General features: G+C 34.6%; 2 protein-coding genes across 2 annotated transcripts in view; both read left to right on the plus strand.

Moving 5' to 3' along the window:
• Positions 1-25,756, plus strand: part of LOC141481322 (uncharacterized) — a 228,584-nt gene that overhangs the window by 20,998 nt on the left and 181,830 nt on the right. The window lies entirely within an intron of this gene.
• Positions 23,543-24,898, plus strand: LOC141481320 (uncharacterized). The gene is made up of 3 exons (XM_074172715.1): positions 23,543-23,752; positions 23,909-24,055; positions 24,107-24,898. The coding sequence occupies exons 1-3, from the start codon at positions 23,589-23,591 to the stop codon at positions 24,852-24,854; spliced, it is 1,059 nt and encodes a 352-aa protein (XP_074028816.1). The 5' UTR covers positions 23,543-23,588; the 3' UTR covers positions 24,855-24,898.

The raw sequence follows: 25,756 nt of genomic DNA on the forward strand, positions 1-25,756 counted from the left end.
AGTTCGAGGTATAACAAGTTTTTCTAAATAACTTATTTCAATCAAAATATCTCCTTCTAAAATATTAACCGGCAAATTTTTGATAATTTTTCCTTTGGGACCTACTGAAAAACTGAAACTACTGTCGTTACTTTCTCTATATTTCAGAGGAATTTTTACATGTTCCCCTATCAATCGGTTATTTGTGAGATCAATATTAAGATTCATATTGATCAGATCATTTAAACCAATCACACCGTCGAAATAATCATGAAAAACAAATAAAATAAAATAAATTTTATAATAACTATTAAATTCTGGAAAACACGGAACAAGAGCTCTATATCTAATGTTTTCACTACCTAAAGTTGTTTTTAAAACAGTGTTCGAATGATAAATTGTGTTTGGACATAAATTTTCTATTATTGTTAGGCGTATTATAGATTTAGAGCTACCTGTGTCGATTAAGAGTTTCGATTTGGGATTTTGAATTTCTATGTAAGGAAGGGCGTTGTTTGAGAAGACATTAAATTCTTTTATGTGAGGTTTTCGTCTTGGTTGTCCGAAGGAAAATTTTGGTCTTGGTCATTATCAAATTCTATATTTTCGTCAGGCTTGGGTATTTCGGTATTAAAATCGTAGAAATTTTGATATTGATCGTGTTGATACTCAGGTGGGAAATATAAATTTTCATTAGAATCGAAAGGGTCTAACACAAATTGATTGTCATATTCGTTAGAATGTAATTCTTCGAAAACAAAGTTTGGACTCCTACGTTGTTGTCCATTTGAATTCATATCAGTATTTCCGAAACTTTGAAATCCGTGATTTTGAAATTGTCGGTTTCTTGATACTATAGTTGGGTTTTTCGAGGTTATCGACATTGGTTCGGGTTAAGGTAATCGGTTTTGTGGTATTTGATTAGATTTGAAGACATTTTTTGGGGGTCCGAAGACGTCACGATTTGTTGGGAACCTAGCTTGTTGCCTGGGTTGAACTGGTATAGGCTGATTTGGCCAAACTGGTTTTTGACTATATTGTGACTGGAAAGTGTTGAAATTTCCAGAAAATTGGGGGTATTGCTGAAAGTGGGGTTGGTGATTTAAATAACGTTGGTTATTGAAATCATGCCCTTGTGATTTATTACCTAATTGTGATTTAGGAACCAAATTAGTCCTGGGAGTTGTATTTTTTGTTTCGTTTGAACTTCCATACATTCTTTCGAAGTTTTCAAATTCATTCGCGTACGCCATTGCGTCTTCCAGTGAAGCTGGTTTTTTAATATGCATATTATTTTTCAGGATGCCAGTACACCCTGCAATGAAGGTACTCAGTGCTGTTTTATCATAGTGCTTAATATGACATAATTTTTCGGGTTCGGTTGAATTGACATCATTACTTATTCTCTGGAACACTACTTTTCAACAGTTGTATTCTAATCCCAAAATTAATAAGGTTTTTTCCCTTATAAGGGAGAGTGAGTTCTTGAACTAAACGATCAAAGTTCCTGCGATCTGAAAAACTTTGGCAAAGAACATTTTTCAGTTTTTCCCAAGTATTCAATTCTATCCTATTTCCTACAATTGCATTTGTTTTTGAAAAGCAGCATCTCCATATATGGCATAATCGTTTAACAGGCTTTGACAACGAGTTATGAATTTATTAAGAGTATTGCTATCCCCATCGTAGGGTTTGATGTTTTACAAACGAGATTTGAAAAGGTTTCAGTCGACCATTCGAGGTTCCGCTGATGGCATGTTTGGAATATTTTGATTATTGTCTTCGACTGACAGATTATTTGATAGTTGCAAAATATTTTCAATATCGTTCATAAATTGTTGATTTTGATCAATAGAATTCAGTATCTATCGATCGGCAATAATTTGACTTTCAAATTCAATATAGTTTTTATTATAATTTGTTATTTTCGCAAGTAAATGTAATGTCGATATCCAATATTCAGTTGGAATCAACGTTACTACCCTATCTCTCCCAAAGTCCTTGAAAAGAGGGTTTAGGAAAGTCGAAAAGGAACTTGACACTTACAGTTTGGTGATTGTAGTCTCCTGGTTCCTTTCCCGATTCTTTCTTCTGCAGAAAGCTCCTTGAATCCATTCGATCCTCGCTGAAGAAGTTGAAACTTCGAAGTCACGAAAACGATATCTGGCACAATACAAATATTCTTTTTCACGACCGCGAGAATCCTACCAACTGCGCCAATTATGTATTGGATATCGAGAACTTAGTTTTAAAAAAGAAAATCGATTTCACATAAGACTCAAAAAAGCGTTTATTCTCTTCGAAGCAGTACAAGAGATGAATCTTTATTGAGACAATTATTACAAGATTTGAAATATAATGAGTTTGCAAAGTCTCGGGCTCCTGTAGATAAGGCACGTTTCTTGATATCTGTTTCCACGTAACTCTCGCATCTTTCTTACAATCACTTTTGTGAGAGGTTAATTTGGAGCTTAAAGTTCTTAAGGTTTGACCAACATAGTTTTTGTTCCACAATTGACATGGAATACTATATAACACATTCATTCGAGAAGTGGAGGGGGGTTTATCTTTGACTCTGGTGTATAAAGTTCTAATTTTGAGAACAGCTTTGGTGGCTATTTTAATATTCGTTAATGCGTTGAATATTCTAGAGAGTTTTGGAGTGATCTCCTAATAACAGGGCTCTATCGTTTCAGCGTACGATTCTTCAATGTGTACAGGGTGTCTCGAATACGTCCTTTAAGAACATGACAGTTTAACGGTACTCTATCGTTTTAACGCGCGATTCTTCAATGCGTACAGGGTGTCTCAAAATACCTCATTCAAGAAAAAACATGGCAGTTTAACGAGACACTATCGTTTTAACGCGCGATACTTTAATGCGTACAGGGTGTCTCAAAATACGTCGTTTGATGAAAAAAAACGCCTTCTCTGACTTTTTCATATGGAGGTTAAGTTCAGTTATATTCAGACCTCGTAGCGGAACCTTGTGAAATAACCAACTCGAGGTAGATGTGACGTGTGTAAGAGTTATACGATGCAATATGTGTGTGTATATGAGGAAGATAGTGATGACGTTAGCGTGGAGTAGAGAAAAATCAGAGATACATACCGAAATAGCACTAAGCCACATCTTCGTTAATAACAATCGGATCGTCGCGTACAGCACGTAAAGTGGAGGGAGAAGATACGCAGGATTGATCGACAAAAAAAAAGGGCCAGAAGGGCACAAAGCCACATCTTCGTTAATAATAGTCACATCGTTAAGTACATCAAGTCAAATGGCAGGAGAAGGAATGCAGGATACATCGACGGAAAAAAAAACAAAGATTACGGCCGGAAGGGCACAAAGTCATATTTTCGTTATTAATAGTCACATCGTTACGTACAGCACGTCGAATGGAAGTAAATGAAATGCATTAATCATCGACAGATGAAAAAACAAAGATTGCGGCCAGAAGTCACTGAGCCACAGCTTCGGTAATAATAATCGGATCGTCACGAACAGCACGTCAAATGGAAGGGAAAGGAATGTAGAATCAATCCGCAAAGAAAAAACGGAAATAGCGAACAGAAGGGCCGTTAATAATAGCCGGATCTCAACATGCAGCACATCAAATGAACGGTAAAGGAGTGCAGAGTGTATCAACGAAGTGGAAACAAAGATGGCTCAACATGTCAGAAGGGCACTAAGCTACATCTCCGTTAATAATAGTAGCATCGTCATGTACAACACATTAAATGAAAAGAAACCCAATGAGAAACGTATTCATATCCCAAAGTGTTGTGGAGTTAAGGTTCGAAAATATGTTGTTTCACAGTGTTTCACAATGTTTACAAGACGTGAAAAATTATATTATTCAAGAAAAAACATGACAGTCAAACGAGGTCCTGCAAACAAATAACGCATGACAGAAAGGCAGTAAATCGTTCATGATAGAAACTAGAATCGAAGATTCCTTAGAACTAGAGAAAAATGAAATTTCACGAAAACGTAATTCACCCAGAATTGAAATTTCCTTAAATGTGGGGAGCTCGTTCGTTTGCACAGTGTTTGTTCGTTCGTCTGTTCGTTCGCCACATCGTATCCTGATACGATGTGACGAAAAAATGTTACAGTACCTGTACTGTAACATTTTTTGGCGCATTTTTGCAAGTAGTGAAGTACGGAAAAATATGAACACTTTGAAACAAAAGTGATTTTCGGGTAACTAATTCGTTTGTTTGTTTTTTTGTTCGTTCGTCTGTTCGCATTCCAATACAAAATTGATTGGTGTAGAAATCAACAACAAGACTTGTAAATAGTTTTTCAAAATTCCACTACAAAATAGGTAGTTGAGGAATATTAAAATAAATTTCCATATGTCAAACGTAGATTCTAGTACAGAATTTATGGTGTAGAAAAAATATGAATGCGACTGGTAATTTTTTTTTAATCTACAAACAAATTTATGAAAATAAATGGAAAAAATTCAAGTTCTAACATTCTTCAATAATTGCAATACGATAATTGTAAAAAGTTTTTCCCAATTCCACTACAAAATGTTTTGAAAATTGATAGATCCAATTCTCGTCGTAATAATAGCCGAAGGAGTAGTTGTTTTCTGACGAGTATTAACCATTATGAGCTTATGTTGTAGGTATACAGGGTGTAACTGAATAAGTGTAAAACTTTCAAGGAGGTGATTCGTCATCGAAAAAAAAATAGGATCTTTCATATAAAAAAACTTCATTGGAGCATCCCTTGTTAAGATACAGCCCCTCAAAGGGGGTACATAAAATTGGTATAACAACTTTTTTCACAAGCACTGAAAAAGTTACAATATTGAAATTAATCTGACGTTTTGTACTACCAAAAAGACACTTAGCCAGTAATTTATTTGGTTTACTCCATGGTTGTAAGTGGTGGAAAACGCCACCCCTAAAATTTATTTCCAATGTAACTTTCTGTCTCATTATTTGTTTACCATTTAAAAATTCATTACCGATAGCCTGTTTCATTCTAAACAAAAAATGTCTCTTGGGTTTTTTGCACAAAATGAACCAGTTCGCAGCAAAACATTATTTTAGGAAGAACTACAGAGATACATCGTCATAAATGCGAACTGGATTTATTGTTATTGCATCAAACGAATAAAGGGTAATAAACAAAACTAATTTATCAGTAACAAAACACACAACATGTAGAAATCATGGTAAATGTTCAATATGTCTACCTTCAGTCATTATGCATGCGTCTAGACGTCGGCGCATTGAGCCACGTATTCGCTCATATATTCCTGGAGTCTCTCTGATTACCCTGCACGCATCAATGATGCGGTTTCTTAATTCCTCTACATCGCGAACATGAGTACGATAAATCAAATGCTGTAAATGGCCCCAAATTGAAAAATTGAGAGGATTGAGATCCGAGGATCGAGCGGGCTAGTTCTGTGGTCCTCCTCGACCTATCCACTGATTTGCATATGTTTCAGTTGAATGCTGGCGTGCTACTTGACTGAAATGGTCGCGGGCCCCATCATGCATAAAAAACACACTTTAAGAGAAAACTGTTCTTGATGGTTAGTTTCGACAATAGGGTGAGGGTTTTCATCAGCCCATATGTGGTGATTATGCAAATTAATAATCTTGTCCCGATAAAAACTACATTCGTCTGTGAATTCTATCGTCTTCAGAAAGTCACAATTTCTTCTAATCGTTTCCAGCATCCAATTGCAAAATTCAAGACGGTTCGAAAAGTCTCGCGGTAACAGTGCCTGTACTCGTTGCAGATGGTAAGGGTATAAGAGTTGTTCCTTTAAAATTCGAAATACCGTCATATGATCAACATTCTGCTGGAAAGCAGTCTTTCTAGTACTGGTAGTAGGTTGTTCTTCAATCAAATTGAGTACTGCTTCCTTCGTATTTCTCGATGGCGACCACAATCCTGCGTTCTTTTGTCGAATAAACCATATTCTCGTAATCGTTGATGAAGTCGAGCAAATATTCTATGTGGAGGATGCTGCCGTTGAGATACATTTCAGCATATCTTCCAGAAGCTTGTAACCCATTCTAACCCATTCTAAACCAAATAAATTTCTGGCTAAGTGTCTTTTTGATAGTATAAAACGTCAGGTTGATTTCAATATTGTAACGTGTTTAGTGCTTGTGAAAAAAATTGTTATACAAATTGTATGTACCCCATTTAAGGGGCTGTATCTCAACAAGGGATGCTCTAATGAAATTTCCTTATATGAAAGATCCTATTTTTTTTTCGATGAGGAATCACGTCATTGAATGTTTTACACTTATTCAGTTACACCCTGTATATGAGAGTGAAATCGGAAAAATGTTATTATAATTATTACAAAACAAGATTTATTTATTTGAAAAACTCTATGAAAATTAAGTATTATGAACGCTCATGAGCAAAAATGTTTTCATGATAAAGTTCAGAAACAAACGTATAAGTAGTTTTTCGCCATCATTGACGTCAAGCATCATCTGGTTATTACTGATAAAATGCATGTATTGAATTATATTCGAACATAAAAATATTATAATCGCATTCAGAATTGTAGCAGTTTGAATATTTTGTCTCAATCACTCGGGAAAGTCATATATTTGAAACATTGTTCGAAGTAATTTTTTGATCACGTTGAAGGTTATAGCTATGAGTCATTAGTTTGGTAATACTCATCATTTAGCAACAAATGATTAGACAGTGCAGTGCGTTTTATTGTTCTTATACATCTGAGAAGAGATTTTTATTGAATTTAAGGTACATTTATAACTTAATTTATACAGGTAGCAGTTTAAATACCTGTTCATCAAATTTCAGGCTGGCATTGTTAAAAACAATGAATAAATGAATAAATACTAAAAAAAAATCGTGGTAAAAATGTCTTCTGATATGCTCACACAACTCAGCTGCAGTCTCCAATATATGGTCAAATGTTGAAGTTTTTGTATGAACGCATATTTTTTCGTCGCAGACAAATGTACGTGAAATGTACTTTGTTGAAGTAAACGAGAAAAAAAGGAGGCTATGTTTATAAACTACCACATATTGATAGCATGAATTTGGTATTTCGCAAGAATCGCTTTTATATATATTTCTATAGTATAAATCATGTCATTATGGTAGGGTACAAGGATCTATTACATAGGAATGTTTCTTATATACTAGTTTTCAGACATTTTTATAGTATGCATTATTTCACTTTGATATGCCTCAAGGTTCAATTACATAGGTGAATTGTGGTGTGCCTGTTTTCATAATCTTTTTTATTATTTACTTGTGCTGTTTCCCCATAGAATCAGTTTCATGGATATTTTATAGTATAAATTATTTCATTTTCATATGCAGCAAGAATCAATTACATTGTAATTGAATTATAGTGTACCATAGTAGTTTCGAAAATATTGGGTTATAACTTTTGATGGGGACTGAAAAGGTTGGAACGAGGGACATAAGATACAAATAAAGAAATCAGGGGGTTCCTTGATGATTTAACAAGTAACCAAAACGTTATAATTTTGATAAAGACAAACAGAATTTGAAATGATGTGCTGATGATGAAAAAGTAACAAATATGTTGAAACTCTGATGAATACTTTGATGAAGTTAGAAAAGGTGTACTCTGATGATGAATAAACCGAAATAATGGGGCTGTAACTGAGGAGTGGAAAGTGAAAAAGGTGAAATGTCGAAGCACAAATATTTATGAAAAATTCAACTGAGGAAAGGAACATTGAAAATATCTTTCATGTGTATATGAAATCTTTTTTTTTCGCTATATCGTTCCGAAGAGTATACGTAACAATTTTTAAGGAGCTGTTTATCTTTTTTCAAGCGATGCAAAGGCAATGAACGCAATAGTTTCGACGGTTTCAAAATCACATCTTGTGTTATATGAAAAGTCAGAATTAGAACATTATCACTTTCAGTAATTCACTAGCCAATTGTTTAATTTTCTCATCTTTCACCATCAAAGACTTTTATATTCACCTGTTTTGCATAGCGACGACGAAACTTCGTAAATCCATTTGGTAAATTCGATAGCTTCAGGTTTTTTTAATGTGTTAGAAGAACCTGTCTTTCCCTGATAAAAATCAGGTATAAACAATGGTTTTCTATCCAGAGAAATTGTTACTTGAAGGTTATTGAAGAACTGTATTTTATCTAGTTGTTTTATATGTCTTTTACACATCCTTCAAGCTAATGTGTATCCAACATGGCTACAAGTAGTAAGACGTGCGATGAAATCGCTCCTAATAAATCCTGTAAAAAATGTAAAAGTGCTGCCTTAACGGGCAAGAAGTGTTTGAAATGTGATACTATCATCCATAATAGTTGTGTCAAGTTCTTGAAAAACATAGTTTTCATCGACAATGATCAAATCATTTGTTGTGATAATCCACAAATTGAGGTGCCGAATAGTGACAACGTTCATTCTCTTGGTGTTTTTGATGACCTCACTAGCTCGGAAAAGAAGATAGATGTCAGCATTGTCAATTACATGCTGAAGCAAAAAGATGTAATCATTCATGAATTGGGTAGCAAGATAGATTTATTGCAAAAATATATTCAATTACTGAGTGAAATGATTCCGTTAAAAACGAACCCGCTTGCGATAGAAACTCCAATACCCTTACCAACAAAAAGTGATTGTGTGGAAAAAACAGTCGCTAATACTCACGAGTCTGCTCACAAAAAAGTTGTGGAACAACCAATGAACTCGAAAAGAAGTGAATTCCAAAATAGTAAAAAAAGTGATGTTGCATTAGGAATCTTACAGGAAGAAAGAAAAATGAAATTTAATGAAATCATAAATATCAATAGTGATATACAAACAAATATTTCTAGTCTTGAGGAAGGCAAATGTAGTAATAATATACCGTGCGAGACAACTGGAATCTGGCTAAAAAAAAAACAGTATAGGAAATGTAATCTGGTATATGGAAACAATACAGAAAATAGTTCCGTAAAAGGTGTTCCAAAATTTGTTACTTTACATGTGAGTAGGCTACAAACCGACACAACTGAGGAATCACTGAAGAGTATACTAAATAATCATTTTCCGGAAGTAGCATGTGAATCCATGAGATCCAGATTTCCAGAAATGTATTCATCGTTCAAAGTCAAAATCTTCGAAGACACTTTTAAAAAGGCCATGAACCCCAAAATATGGCCATTTGGTTCATGTATAAATCGTTTTTTAGAGAAGAGGTACAAAATGATGAAAGAAATGTGATATTCAATCCCCAAGTGCTTTTACTAAATGTTCAGTGTTTAAACCAGAGTAAACTGGATGAAATTCACTCAGATATTGCCAGATTCAATGTAAGTGTGATTTGTTTAACGGAAACCTGGTGTAGGGTCGACTCAGTAAACTCGTTCCACTATAATGAATTTTTTCCTCAAAGTAACTTCTGCCGAAGAGAAAAGAAAGGTGGGGGAGTGTCAATTCTGACAAAAAATAAGTTAATTGTTGAGTGTTTAGATTTGAGTAGATTATGTTTGGAACTAGAATTCGAAATTTGTGGTATCACATGTAAAACAGATGTGGGCCCCACAACCATTTTGTGTTGCTACAGGTCTCCATCTTCAGATATAAATATTTTTTGGAAAGGTTGGATGACGTTATTAGCGTCACTTTCAGACCAAAATATAATATGTTGCCTTGTGGCGATTTCAATATTGACGGTTATGACAAATCCAATAACGGTTTTGAAAAGCTGTGTAATGTCTTGAGTTGTTATAACATGATACTATGGTGGGCTGGCCAACTAGAGTAATAGCCAGAACAGCTTCAGCAATTGATCATATATTTTCTAATTTCACCAACAATGGTACATGCGGTGTATTTGACAACAATGTTTCCGATCATAAGTCATTATTTTTTGATTATGGAATAGAACAAGTTCAATCGAAAGTAGACGGCGAATTCAGGCGTTCATTCAGTGAAACTGCTATTTCATTTGATTTGAAAGGGTCATATTTTTAGGAGTGATTAGTTTTTTGGGAAAGAAAGTTTTTGGCTTTCTACTACTCCATCTGATACAAAAAAAATGGATGAGAGAATCTTCCAAAGAAAGGAAGGATTATTCAATTTGAAAATAAGTAACTCTATACATGGATATGTAGATCATGCAAAGAAGTAACTTTCAGACACAAACTGAAAAAAAGTCCTCCTGAAACAGCTACTTTCATATAAAGATTGAATTACACGAAAGAAAAAATTCTTTCGAAACAAATACTTCTATATGAACACTGAATTATACAGAAGATACTTTTCTCTATTCAGTTTGTATATCGAACATTCGTGGAGGAATAAGAATCAGATATCATTCACATGAGTTCTACTTTGAATGAATGGTAATAAATTGTACTCACTATTTCATCTTTTATAACAAACATTCAGGGGAATCCTGGGAAGAGTTGCTTGACGTATTTGATTTGAATGTAGCTTATCAGTACTTTTGGGAGATATTTTCTCATTATTTTAAAATTAATTTTCCAAAACGTATAAAATTCAATAAGAATGTTGAAAATAAAAAATGGGTTAATAACGATATTAAAATTTCAAGTAGAAAGTTGGAAGACCTGTATAATCTTAAGAAAACTCGTGAGAATCTTGAGTTTTGTTATAAAATGGAAAAGCAAAAACACTTCAAGTTAGTAAAATCAACAAAGAAAGATTTCCAAAAACGAATTAAGGAGTCTGATAATCCTTCGAAAACAGCCTGGAGAATTGTTTCAGGATTATCTAATAAACCAAAATGCAACACTGGGAAAATTTCAATAGAGTTCGGTGATACTGTTGTCGATTCACCCATAGAAGTCGCTAACAAGTTAAATGATTATTTTATAGAGGTAACTAAAGTATTATCGAGTCAAATTGATAAGAGAAATCTGGACGTTCAATTTTTTGCGAGAAACATTCCATCCCCGAGTAAATCGTTTTGTTTTAATCCTTTCACTGAATCCGAACTGTATGAATTACTAAATAGTAAACTTGAAAATGAAAGTTCTTCGGGTTATGACGATCTCCCTATGTTTCTTTTGAAAAAGAGTCTCCGTGTTTAAACAAAACCTCTACTTCACTTGGTGAATCTGTCATTCAGTAAAGGAGCATTCCCTAAGCAAATGAAGATAGGTTAAATCATACCAGTGTATAAAAAAAATAGTCGTAAATCACTGGAGAACTACAGACCTGTAACAATTCCATCAATTATGTCAAAAATATTCGAATATGCTTTTTTGAATAGACTTTCATCATTCGCTCATCATAATAACATCTTTACAAAAAACCAACATGGGTTTCTGAATAAAAAATCCACCACCACAGCTTTACATTCATACCATAGAGAGATTGTGGACTATATTGAAGCAGGCGAGTGCCCTGTTGGGATATTCTGCGTTCAGATATTATAAAAAAAATCCAAAACCATGAATATCTTCAAAAGAAAACTGACGGATTTTCTTGTTGATAACTGTTATTATCGCTTTGAAGAATTTATGTGTATTAGTAGGTAGTTATCATTATCTTTTTTTCAGGAACTTCTAGTCTCCGATCTCTTTTGATTTTTTTTCTATTTGACGATTCTCATACAATTTTTTTTAACTTTGTCAAAAATAAGGAAAATAAAGATTTATTATTTATTATTATTATTAATGATTATTCAAGGCAATTTTTAAAAACTGGAAATTTGGGCATGATACTATCAATATGGAGTTGTGTTTCAATACAACATTTTTATTGAATTATTGTCACTTCAACAAGTGTATATGCGTAACTGCACCAAAGTCGTGTTTCAATGCACCATTTTTTCTCTGCTTCGTTCGAAAATGTCTATTTCTGAATTCCATTCATATAAAGTCGTATTTCAATAAATTTTCAATCGTTTAGTTATTGTCATGTTTTTTCTTAAATGATACACCCTTTATACAGTATTTTGAGACACCCTGTACACATTGACACCCTGTATATCTTGGTAGCAGCTATGTTTTTTTCTATCAAGTTGGCAGTTTTTTTTGGTACCTTGGGAGCTGTCTAAGTCTCCAGAAAACACTGCAACCTCTTGGGCTTATTGCGTTTATCCTCCCATCTTCTCATGACACCCATTTCATCAGTTTTGTTCCCTGTACTAGTTTGTACAGGTTCCGTGTTGGATGTTCGTCATATTCTTCTGGACGTAATTTCGCACGTCCATATATTGCCTGCCTCATGTGATTCAGTGCCTCACATTCGCATAAGATGTGGAGAGTTGTTTCTATCCCTTCGTTGCATAATCTGCAGCTGAGATCTCCGTTGTACAGCCCCATTTCATTCAGGTGTCCTCTAAGCGGACAATGACCGGTTAGTAGCCCTGTAATTATTCTGAGCCATCTTTGGTCTTCGATACATCTGTATACCAGGTGTTTTTTCCAAACATATTTTCGGGATAACTAATGGTCTTCCACTCTTCACGGCTTATGATTTTGGCCGTGAAGTTCATGTTAAAGGTGTACTACGGTGTCATGTGGTCCGTGCACATATTTAATATGTGCTCCTCCACTTGTTCCGAAATTTCTGTTCGGTCCGATCTTTTATAGTTCGGTGAGTTTTCCAGTCTGAATTGGCCCATCCTGGCCTCCCCCATTATCACAAGGTGTAAAGGAGGTAGATTCAGGAGTGTCTCCAATGCAGCTGTTGGGGTAGCTATGCTTTTTTCTTCAGCGATGCACACCCCGTATACCTCCATGGCGTTATTCCTACGCGATAGCGATGTTTTTTTCTTTAACTCTGTTATGAATGCCCGCCGCCATGTTTTCTTTTTTGAACCCCATTTTTCATTCATTATTACTATTATACCAATATTTTTATAATGTGGTCATGTTAGATGTAGGCTGGGAATTGTAGGTCTTCTAACTGGAACCACAAATGTGCGGTTGGCTTCTGTTGTTGATTCCGTGCGTATGTGTTGTTTCCTGCTCTCGGCAAACAAGTGTGGCCCATCTTCACACTTGGCTGCACGGCGCTGAAACAGGTGTCCGCGGTTTGCCCCTTAATGGAGTGTTGTATCCACTAGTTGTTTTCATTTTTTATTTGTATCATCACATTCGATGAAATATCTCTCTTGAAGTACTTCCTGATAGCGTCTTTGTGGTATTGTTTCATGAATATGTGTGGGTGGTTCTTTGAAGCTGAGTTTATTAACTACTCCGTGTTGCAAAATAGTTCGATTTATTGTTTACTTCATTCTTATTACTCAGGATCTGCTTGGCTTTTAATAGCCCAGCAGTTTGATACAAAACCTTGAGAATATACCCTCTTTATCGCTCAGTCTTGGTCTGTCTCCCATCGGGGCCTCATGAGTTTGTACTGGGGTGACTGTTTTTATTTGATGTATTGAGAAGCCTGTGACCGCCTCACCCTCAGGGGTTGATCAGGTCTATAACCCGATCGCAAAATTCGAAATTGATGTATATCTTCTAAACGGTAACATATAGTTATAGGAAAATAGTACATGAGTTGTTCATGAAGTGTCAAGAAAGCATAATATGATATAATATACTATTATATCAAAGTAACCGCTACTTTACAGAAGATGCGATTGAGGCGCATCATTCAAAATATTTTAGGCATGTAGATCATATTGATTTATGCATACCGTTAAATTTTCAGGTTGATCCGTTTTCTGATTTATCAGAAACGTCTAATCAACACTTATAGTGGAAAGACCTGTATAATAGTGAGTAGAGTAGATATGTGTAGAACAAAAATGTTTTTAATAACTACCTGTAACTATCAAGATAAAAACACTATTATCGGTCATCATAAAATTTCATATTCAATTATCAGAAGTGGAATTCAGTCGATATGTTTTTCAATTTTCCTTGAAGATAGGTTGAAAATATAATTTGAAATTATTTTTATTGGAATTCCAACAAATAAAGCAAGTTAATATAGAGTCAAGAACCAGTTTTATATCATTGTCAATCATCAAAACGCACAAAAACTTTTCAGGGTTGTCATTCAAACGGAGACGACTGAAAGTTGACTAAAAAATAATACTTCATTATATTTTCTGATTATCTTTGGACAGTGAAATTAGGGTGGCATGGAATCTCTCAAGTCAACCGTTTGATTGTGGATGGTCAACACTAGAAAAATTGGTATTGTATTTTGTGATCATTAAATTATTTTCCTGAATCGGCATGTATTCTTAATGATGTTCCATAATATTGAAAATATTTTTGGGAAAGAAAGTTTTTGGCTTTCTACTACTCCATCTTGATACAAAAAAAGTATGAGGGAATCTTCCAAAGAAAGGAAGTACTCAACTTAAAAATAAGTAACTCTATACATGGATGTGTAGATCATGCAAAGAAGTAACTTTCAGACACAAACTGAAAGAAAGTCCTCCTGAAACAGCTACTTTCATATAAACATCGAATTACACGAAAGGAAAAAATACTTTCGAAACGAATACTTCTATATGAACACTGAATTATACAGTGTATCATACTTATTATATAAGATACTTTTCTCTACTCAGTTTGTATTTCAAACATTCGTTGTGGAATAAAACTCAAATATCATTCACATGAGTTCTACTTTAAATGAATGGTAACAAATTGCACTTACATGGAACACTGTCATCCTCACTGGTATACATCGATGTTTTGCCTTAAGACACTTGCCTAAGGCTCTTCAGTACCAAATTGTATAACATTATAGAAAATATACACACTTCATTCATGAATTACGATTTTTAATGTCGTCACGGAATAAGCTTGATCTGCTCATGTCATCGATGACATCGTAATGACATTCATTCACCTATTTGATTTAATCCCAGCCAAGAGGAATCTTATTTGAATTGAAGGGGTTATATATTTTTAGAAGTGATAAATTTTTGGGAAAGAAAGTTTTTGGCTTTCTACTACTCCATCTGGACACAAAAAAGGATGGGGGAATCTTCCAAAGAAAGAAAGTAATCAATTTGAAAATAAATATCCCTATACATGGATGTATACCAGTGAGGATGACAGTGTTCCATGTAAGTGCAATTTGTTACCATTCATTTAAAGTAGAACTCATGTGAATGATATCTGGTTTTTATTCCACAACGAATATTTGAAATACAAACTGAGTACAGAAAAGTATCTTCTGTATAATTCAGTGTTCATATAGAAGTATTTGTTTCGAAAGAATTTTTTCTTTCGTGTAATTCAATGTTTATATGAAAGTAGCTGTTTCAGGAGGACTTTTTTTCAGTTTGTGTATGAAAGTTACTTCTTTGCATGATCTACACATCCATGTATAAAGTTACTTATTTTCAAATTGATTAGTTCCTTCCTTTCTTTGGAAGATTCCCTCATCTTTTTTTTGTATCAAGATGGAGTAATAGAAAGCCGAAAACTTTCTTTCCCGAAAATTATTCACTCCCAAAGATATATAAGCCCTTCAATTTATTGGGAATATTTAATAGGATGTTTACAACTGATTTTGCTGTTTTATCAGATATAGGATATGTTTGAGTGAATTTGGTAAGTTCATTGTAAGAACATAATTTTTTGTTGGAATTTCTAATATGTCTAGATATATTCTTTCAAAAGCTGTTTTGCGGGTTTTCGCAATTACTAACGGATTTTCTAAATGTTTTCTGCAGATTTTTATTTTTTGACATACCATGCAGGCTTTAATAAAATTTTTCTCATCCTTTGGTATGCCGTTCCAGTTATGTTTTTGCTTTATCCTTCATAAGGTTTCATTTATTCCACGATGAAAATTATTTTTACCGTTATGAAACTGGTCTGATATAATTGGAATCTGGTCTTTGTCAGGGGTAGTTACATTGTTTCGAAATATTTGAAATTTTATGTCATTTTTGTCGGCTAAAATATAAGATAGCACTTCTTGTATTGGGAATCCTAACATTTGTTTCAAGCTAGTATATCTTATTTGGTATGACTAAGCATTTATTTTTGTATAATGAGCTAAACAAGTATTCTATTGCTCCGTCATGATCAGAGGATAATGGGATTAAATAGTATTTTCGATATTTTACCGTTTTGCTGAATACAATGTTGATTTTGTTGTCGAAAAAATTGGGATATCCTTCAAAAATATTTTTCAGGATATTTTCGAGAATTTTGGTGAGTTAGTTTCTTTGTAGAAAACCAATTATATATTTATGTTTCTTGTCTAAGAATTATTGATCATTTGTGAAAATAAATTTGGTATATTCAATTAGTGATTTTGATTCTTCTTGTGAAGTTATTTAATTCTTCAAATATTATTTCTTGTCCTATTTCGGTTTCTGTATCTGAAATTTCTTCATTTTCATTTTTATTTATATTTTCAACTGCAAAAATTTTTGAATTAAGTTTTGCGCATTCTTTAAAATGATTTATTTCAATTCTAGACAAAGTGTCTGCTTTTTTGTATATTTTTCCAGGTCTATGAATTACATTGATTTGATATTCTTCTGGTTTCAAACGCGATCTGGCTAATCGGCTGCCAGGGTCTTTGATTGAAAATAACCATGTTGGAGGGCGATGATCTACTTTAAAATTGAATTTTTTTCTCAAAGGTAAGGACGAAAATGTTTAATTATGATATGATATGATAGCTATGCTATGATAGCTAGTAATTCTCTCACTATGGTAGAGCCTCATGTCTCGGCTGGACATAATGTTCTGAATGAATAGGCGTTAGGTAAATCTTTTCCTATAAGTCCTTGTTAATACTGCTCCTATTGCAAAGGAAGATGAGTCTTAGATGAAGGGTTCATCAAAGTTAGGGTATATTAGAATTGGGGTTGACGTTAATGTTTTCTTCAATTCTAGGAATGCACGTTTATGTTCATTGTCAAAATGGAATTTTACATCTTTTTGCAATGAATGTGTCATTGGTTTACATATTTCAGAAAAATTTAGGAAAAATTTCTGGTTAAAACCTGCATAACCCAAAAATTATTTGAATTCTTCAGCATTTATAGGCTCTAGGAAGTCTATTCTACAGTTATCCATTTCTACGTTTGGTTTCACTCCGTCTTTGGTTATAAGGTGTCTTAAATATGCAATTTCTTGTTTTAAAAATCAGCATTTATCCTATTTGAATTAGCTTTACGTTATCGTTTGGGAAATAATTCTGGATTTTGCAAGTGCTCGTCAATTGTTGGGGAATTAATTATTATATCGTTATATGTGATCTAAAATACGTAAATGGTGAGTTTTCTATTCCTAACGATATTCTCAGGAAATCGTAGAGACCATTTCCTACAGAAAATGCAGTTTTTTGTATGTCTTTAGGATCATGATAATAGGTCAAGTGTTGTAAAATATCGACACTTTCCTAACTGATCTGGAAGTTTTGAGATATTAGGTAGAGAGGATTTCTCATCCACTTTGAGTTCATTCAACTTCCTATAATCGATTACAATGTGCCATTTCTGTTTTCCAGATGCTTCGAGTTTTTTAGGTACAATCCAAACTGGGGCTGTCCAAAGTGGAACTAGATTAGATTGGATTGTCTGGGAACTGGCCCATGGCCTGATTCACTGTGATATTTTCAGATCTATTGTGAAGCTCCTCAGTTGTTAGAGCTCATTTTCCATTGCCTTGACCACTGACTTCTTCATACAGCTGGCAGCCTCTGGTTTCTCTTGCGTGTCTCAGCCTTGCTATCGCTTCGAATTCACAGAGCACATGCAGTGCGGTGTCTTCCTCTTCTTGACAGAACCTTCATTGGGATTCTTCTGTCAGACCCATGTTGCTCATATGTTTCCTGAGTCGGCTATTCCCAGTTGGTAACTCCCACCACAACCATTTTAACCTTACGGTTGTGGTTTAGTAGGTCTTCAGTGAATTTTGGCGACGGTTTTTTTATGAACTCTTTCGCCTCCCTCATTTCTGGGAGCTTATTCCACCAATTTATTGATTCGGCTTACATTATGGATGTCTTTATACATGCTTTCGCTACTTCGCAGAAGAGTTCTAGGCCAATCATAGCCTTGGATGCGTATTCACGGTCTAGAAAATCGGTTTCCTATAGCCCTTGTGACCCTCATGTCCGGGTACCTAAGCTAGAGTGACCCTATTTTGGGTACTTAGCTCCTTGAGTGCACCCAGACAGCTTCCCACCAGTATTGAGTAGACTTGAAAAGAGCTGAGCGCCTTTATTGCCGCCTGGCTGTCGAAGAAAATGGCGATGGTTCACCTTCTGCCTATTTATTTCTCCTCTACAGTGTTCGACTGCTGCTACTTCTGCCTGGAACACAGATTCATTATGTCCGAAGCTCAGTTCGATTCTCGTCTTTGCTCTGCCTCCGTATATACTGCATCTGTGTTCCAGGCAAAAGTAGGGGCCATCGAACACTGTATAGGAGAGAAAATGGTTTTATTTGTGACCTTCTGCCTGTTTTTTTTTTCCAATGGTTTTACTCGTGACCTTCTGCCTGTTTGCCATTTTCTTCGAGATCCACGCGGATAATAAGGCGCTCAGCTCATTTCAAGTCTTCTCAAGACTGGTGGAAAGCTGTCTGAGCGCACTCAAGGAGTTAAGTACCCAAAATAGGGTCGCTCTAGGTTAGGTACCCGGACGTAAGGGTCACAAGGGCTATGAGGAGACCGATGTTCTAGCCCGTGAATGCGCATACACGGCTATGGATGGATGCAAGCCGAATCGATAGATTGGTGGAATAAGCTCCCAGGAATGAGGCAGGCGAAAGAGTTGATGAACAAACCATCGCCTAGATTCACGAAAGACCTGCTAAATCACCACCGTAAGGTTGTAAGGGTAGTTGTGAGTCTACTAACGGGGCATAGCCGACTCAGAAAACATGAGCAACATGGATCTGTCAGAAGAAACCCAATGCAGGTTCTATCAAGAAGAGGAAGATACCGCACTGCATGTGCTCTGTGAATGCAAAGCGATAGCAAGGCTGAGACACGCAAGAGAAACCAGAGGCTGCCAGCTGTATGGAGGGGTCAGTGTCAAGGCTATGGAGTCTCATCAAAGAGATCAATCTAGAAAATGAGCTCTAACAACTGAGGAGCATCACAATAGATCTGAAAAGATCGCAGTGAATCAGGCCATGGGCCAGCTATTCGACAATCCGATTTAATCTATTCTCACTCTTGTCAGCCCTAGTTCGGATACTATCTAAAAAACTCGAAGCAGAAATGACGCATTGTAATCGATTATAGGAAGTTGAATGAACTCACAGTGGATGAGAAATCCCCTCTACCTAATATCTCAGACCTTTCAGATCAGTTAGGGAAGTGTCAATATTTTACAACACTTGACTTAGCATCATGATCCTGAAGTCATAAAAAAAAAATTGCATTTTTTGTAGGAAATGGTCTCTACGAATTCCTGAGAATGCTGTATGGAATGAAAAACTCACCATTCACGCTTCAACGTATTTTAGATTATATATTAACCGGAAATGACAGATATCTAATCTATATGAACTACATAATAATTTATTCCCCAACAATTGACGAGCACTTACAAAATCTAAAAGTGGTCATCAAACGATAACGTAAACCTAATTTGAAGATATAACCCGATAAATGCAAATTTTTAATACAAGAAATTGCATATTTAAGACATCTTATATCCAAAGACGGTGAAACCAAATCCAGAAAAGGTTAACTGTATAATAGACTTCCTAGAGCTTATAAATGCTGAAAAAATCAAACAATTTTTAGGATACGCAGGTTATTACCAATAATTCATCGCGAATTTTTCAGAAATATGTAAACCAATGACACTTTCATTACAAAAAGATATAAAATTCAATTTTGACAATGAAAGTTAACTGGCATTCCAATAAATGAAAAAATCATTAACGTCAACCCAAATTCTAATATACCCTAACTTTGATGAACCTTTTATCTCAACAACAGACGCAACAGATAATACTGCTCCTATTTCAAAGGAGCAGTATTATCACAAGGACTCATAGGTGAAGATTTACCTATCGCCTATGCATTCAGGACATTATGTCAAGCCGAAACAAAATGCTCTACCATGGTAGAGCATCCTTACTTTTACGGAAAAAAATTGAATTTCATAGTATACCATCGCCCTCCAACATGGTTATTTTCAATCAAAGACCCTGGCAGCCGAATAACCAGATGTCGTTTGAAACTAGAAGAATATCAATTCAATGTAATTTATAGACCTGGAAAAATACACAAAAATGCAGAATTGAAATAAATTATTCCAAGGAATGCGCAAATCCTAATTCAAAAATTTATGCAATTGAAAATGAAAACAAAAAGGAAAATGAAGAAATTTCAGATATAGAAACTGAAATAGGTCAAAAAATACAACCTGATAATAGCTGGACCGAGAAAATTCAAAGTCGGTGATGTTGTACGAATCGGGGGAGCGAAACATGTCTTTGATGAACGCTATACGCCGAATTAGACTACGGAATTATTCAAAACTATCAAAGTCAACATTACCAACCTCACCACCTTCATGCTAGAATATATGCAGGGTGCACCCCTTTCTTGGAGGAGAATCACAAAAAACTGCAAATACTGATATATATCCCGTGGCAAAAGTGTTGAGGAAAAATGGCAATGAATGTACGTTAAATGGTTGGGTTTGGATAACTTTAAGGATATTCATCCCTGAAAAAAAAGGATTCAGAAACGATTTTTCTCATTCTGATTGAGGAAAGATTGTATGAGTGTATGAAGGAAAAATAATAAAAAAAAATATTTTTCCAATATTAGATGAATAAAAAGTATTCTCTTTCTCATTTTTAGGCATTTTTGTTCAATTCCACCATCAAAACTAACGAATATTTTGGTGTTATTCTATTTTAAATTGTGGGAGTTGTTGGAGATCATGACTTTTTTGTCGATATGTTCTAAATTGGTTTCCAATGAAACGGTCTTTTCGGCGGCGCCTTTGATATCGCTGTGAAGGGGAAACGTTACAGTGGATTTTTATTAAACGTCGGAATGGGGCATGACGACAAAGTCCACAAACGAAACACAGACTTTTTCCATCGAGCGCTATGTTTGTCCCTTTGGCGGCATTTATATAGAGAATCATAATAATTAGAATTCATTCACTTCAGCTGAGATTTGTATCCACTAGTATCACATTGTATTAGCAAAATAGCCAGAATGAGTTCCTGTGAAGTGTGCATTGTTCAATTATTTCCGTTCATTGTATTCGTTTGAAAATGTCCTTGTAGGTTTCAATTGTGATTTTATACTTTATCGGAAGTTACTTTTTCATTTAGTCGACCGTGAATTATCTTCAGTTATGTTTTCAATACTGTTTGTTGTTCGATTGGTGACCTATGTATTTTGTAGAAATCCAGCTTTTATTTATTCTATATTCAAAAGTGTTTCTTTCGATTTAAATTTTTCTGACAAAAAAGTGTAGGGACTTTTCCTACAACTGCTTAGTATAAAAACATGTAATTTCTTTATTGTCAAGCAGTCATCCAAATCGAACACTGTAATGGAACACTCGAAAATCGAGTGGTCGAATTCTCGAAATGTGTGTTGGCTCTGAATTTTCGTTTCGCCACCTGGTTATAAATCTAGAGACAATTTGGTGCAATTTGTCGAACGAATAACATTGATTCTGTTCACTGAGAGTAAGTCCTTCCAAGCCACGTGGCCCCTCATATTTTTCTTGTTATTTTGTCGTAGTGTTTTGTAGTTGTGTTTTGTGTTAATAAATGTTATCGTTGAATACTTGTTATCAATAATTTATCTATCACAGCCCCGACAAAAGTGTTTTTTAATCGCGATGCCCAAGTCTACGACACCCTTATTAGACGTCATAAATGAACTCGACGATCATTAGCGGTGAAGCGTCAGTTACAAAATCTTCATGAATCGTAGGTATCTTGCTGAAGTTATTTTGCATGGAAATAATCGTTTATTTATTATAATTAGGAGAAATAGTGATCAGAATCGCATTGCAGAGGAGATTCATCAGCCCGAAGGGGCCCTCGAAGGGTGAGTCAGATTTTGTTTTCAATCAAAACTCTATATCGAATAACATGCCAAAACTGATATTTTGTAGCAATCCGGTTCGTCTTGTCGACACAGCTGGAATTAATAATACGTAAGTATTTCTCTGAGTTTTTTGTCAAACACCTTAATTTTTTTGTCACAATGATGGAGGCTTCATCATACCTAATCGTTTCGATTTTTCATCCTTACTTCTTACAGGCATGCATATGTAACTAATGAAGCATTGGAAAATGAAGATGAAAATATTCCACCAATGGAATGTGAAGCCGATAACCGATATTATGGAGGGTCGAAGAATTGTGAACCTGGGCCATGTACTCAAAAAGTATGAAAATGTTCTGAATCATAAATATAAATGTACGATGGGAAGGATGGATTTCATAAAAGAGACTAGAAAAGGAATAATTTCTCATTTGCATTTTTACTGCGATAACTGCAGCAATGATTATGTCATAACCACTGACTGTACTGGAAAATCTCTTCAGGACGTGAATAATGCTGTTGTTTGGGGAAGTTTGAGCGTTGGTACTGGACATAGCCAATGCGAAGAATTGTTAGGAGTCCTCGAAATTCCATTTATGACCCCCAAGAAATTTGTTTCTGAAACCCATCATTTAAAAAATTTATGCACAAAGTATTTATTCTATATGTTTTCGTTTTTAGTAGTAATAACTCAAGGACATTGAAAAATTGTTAGAAAGAATACATGACAGAAAGCATTGCTTGGTTACCGATTTGAAAGCCAATAAGCGTCTTACTTGAGAAAGTTTTTTTTAACATTGGTTAATGTTCTAGGGTCAGTACACAGGAGTGAAATTATTCACATCCACAAGATTCATAGAGAAAAAATATTGGATTTTTTAAATTTCTATACTGGAGACTTTGTATAATTTGAAAAGTTTACTTTGTACACTTTTCTTTTTCAAATATGTTATTTCCCGTGGTCGAACTCATTGAAAAAATGATATGTATTAGTTTTCCAGGCCGTCTAAGATAGTACTACAACCAACTCGTAATATTGTCGAAGTCGAAATAAATAAAAATATATCTATAGTTTGTAAAAAAAAGTTCTCAGTATATTGTTGTGCTGATTGGTTGTGTTCAATCAGATGATACCAAACTAAATATTTTCATTGTATTCATACTTGAGACAATCATTTCATTGGAACTAAATCTAACTGAATGCTGTTATTTCATTGTTTTACCTTTTTAGGTTTGGTGTGATATTCTTTTTGAAGAGATGAAGAAAGTTGGCGAAGAGGAGAAAAGAATTGCCATAGAAAAGGCCAAAAAAAAAACATGACTGTTCTCTTAATTTCAGTGGCCCTTCAACTGCTATGGAACAAGATATAATTGTCGATGGATTTTGCAATAGTTTGGTTCAGCATGGAGTGATATACAAATATTTCATAGGTAATATGAGAAGTATTGATGATATTTTGAGTTTTCTCAACATTCATAATTTCAGGAGATGGGGATTCCAGTGTGTATGCAAAAATTGTCGAAGGTGTGCCATATGGACGACAAGTGGTGAAAATTGAATGTGCGAATCATGACACGGTGTGTCAGTGATAAGTTGCATAAATTAGCAGTTAATACAACATATCCTCTAAACATGCGAAAAATACTGAATGAGAAGGTAGATGGTATTTCTAGACTAGAGAGGCTCGTAAAAGGTATCAGAACGGCCATGAAAAATAATATTAGGAATCCTGACTATCTTCGAACAGACATTTTGAATGCACCTCATCACATTTTTGGTCAACATGACAAATGCGGGTGAGTTGACAACCGATGAAGTTTTTATTTCAGTTAGTACACTTTGGGAGTGTGTGTGTGTGTGTGCGGGTATGGGTAAATGTGTGTGTATGTTCAGTAACAGAATATATAATTGATTCCGTTCAGATAATTTTTTTGATATATCTAATTATTTAGCACATTCTGCAACAAGAAGAGTACAGAAGTGAACTTGATACCGACAATTGAAGAAAGATTTTTTCTCGAGATCAAAAAAATATTGGAGCCACTGGTCAGCAAAGCAAATCAACTGTCATACAATCACACTACAAATCAAGCAGAAAGGTTTATATATTCAATTTCATATCATCCAATAACATGGTATTTGATTTTTAGATATATGTCTTTGGTGGCCAAGTTCTCTGGTGGTAAAAGGGTAAACTATACAAAAAATGTTTCGTTTTCTGCCAGAGCTCACGGGGCTGCATTATCTCATTTAGCAGGGCCAAGTTGGCATACCAAAATTTGGAAAACAGCAACGAAAAAAAATCCTGAAAGTATTATGCAAAGAGTGTTTTTGAAGCGACAGAAGAAGTTATTGGCACAGAGGGAAAATTGCTCAAAAAGAAAGAGACCTAAGAAGGGAATTTCTGGACCCGATATACATTATGGACCAGAAGCAGCTCAACCGGATATTCCCGAAGAAGAGTTAAAGTTGAAAAAGGAACAGTTTCTGGTGAAGTTGAAAGAAAAAATTTCAACTGAAGATAAAAGGAAAAGAATAGAAGAACAGACGAGGGGTCAACACGAGAAAAGGATGTGGCACGAACTCAGGTTAAATTATCTAACTGCTTCTACATTTGGAACGGCAATTGAAAGAAAGTCGAATTTACCCTGTCACAATTTGGTCAAAATACCCTTATATAAGAAAAAACAACTGAATACTGCTGCAGTTATATTTGGAAGAGAAAAGGAGAAAGTAGCAATGAAAATATATGAAGAAGCAATGCATTGTAAAGTTAATAATTGTGGTTTATTCATCGACGAAGACAATCCACTTCTTGCTGCTTCTCCCGATGGAATAGTAGGAGAAGATGGACTGATCGAAGTGAAATGTTTATATTCCATCAACGAAAAATTGTAAGATGAAAACAACAAGTTCACTAGGTGTTATGAGATCATTGATAATAAAATAAGGTATTGCTCATTTGAATCATATCTTCTAATTTTTATAATTTCAATAATTATTGTAGGTTGAAGAAAAACCACAATTATTTTTATCAAATACAAGGACGACTGAATATAACCAAAAGAAAATATTTCGATTTTGTTATATACAGTGTGTCCAAGATAAGGATCCTAAGCATGGGAATCTCAGTACCTGTTGGAGATACAGCTTAGGTTAAATTAGGAAAAAGTTGTGTTCTTTAAAGCTTATTTACATGCCGTTTAGAAACTTGAAGAATTTTCATGGCCTGCTGAGATATTTGGGAAAAACGAGAATTTGACAATATCAATTTTATTTTTTTCTGACTTGATTTGAAAAGATATCAAAAAACGAATAACATTTTTTCATTGGCACTTTCAAGGTACTACACGATGGTATTTTTAGTTTTTATATCCGACGTTTCGTTTTCAAAAATCCATCATCAACTTTATTTTTTTAAATAGCCCGAAAAAAATGTACACCCTGTATCTGATTCCATTTTTCATTACGAATTCAACGATGTAACACATGCCATTGTTTTCTTTTTAGTTCAAGGGAAAATTGCATTTTTTCTATTTTTAAAATGTATTTTTAAGTAGGTTAATAATAATTTTTTTAAAGTAATGAAAACAACAAAGAAATTAACGCATTTTTTATTTAATTCAAAGGAGGTGTTCAAACAGGTTTCCGTTATTTTCCAAACAAATATGATCTTCTAACTGTAGAACTTAAAACATCACGTAACATATCTGGTCTAATACTGTTAAATGCGACAGTTACACATTCCCGTAACTGCTGTTCAGTTTCAAAAGAATGTTGGTAAACCCGGTTTTTAACAA

The sequence above is a fragment of the Leptinotarsa decemlineata genome, unplaced genomic scaffold (genome assembly GCF_025532065.1).
Source record: "Leptinotarsa decemlineata unplaced genomic scaffold, Ldec_3_MD MMD2_tig00000157_RagTag_RagTag, whole genome shotgun sequence".
In the NCBI taxonomy this organism is placed as follows: domain Eukaryota; kingdom Metazoa; phylum Arthropoda; class Insecta; order Coleoptera; family Chrysomelidae; genus Leptinotarsa; species Leptinotarsa decemlineata.

Bases quoted from the DNA above. Each gene is read 5' to 3' on its own strand.
- LOC141481320 (XM_074172715.1), top strand. From the start codon at position 23,589: ATGCGAAAAATACTGAATGAGAAGGTAGATGGTATTTCTAGACTAGAG. The intron at 23,753-23,908 runs GTGAGTTGACAA...CTAATTATTTAG, and splicing joins GGTCAACATGACAAATGCGG to CACATTCTGCAACAAGAAGA. The intron at 24,056-24,106 runs GTTTATATATTC...TTTGATTTTTAG, and splicing joins ACTACAAATCAAGCAGAAAG to ATATATGTCTTTGGTGGCCA.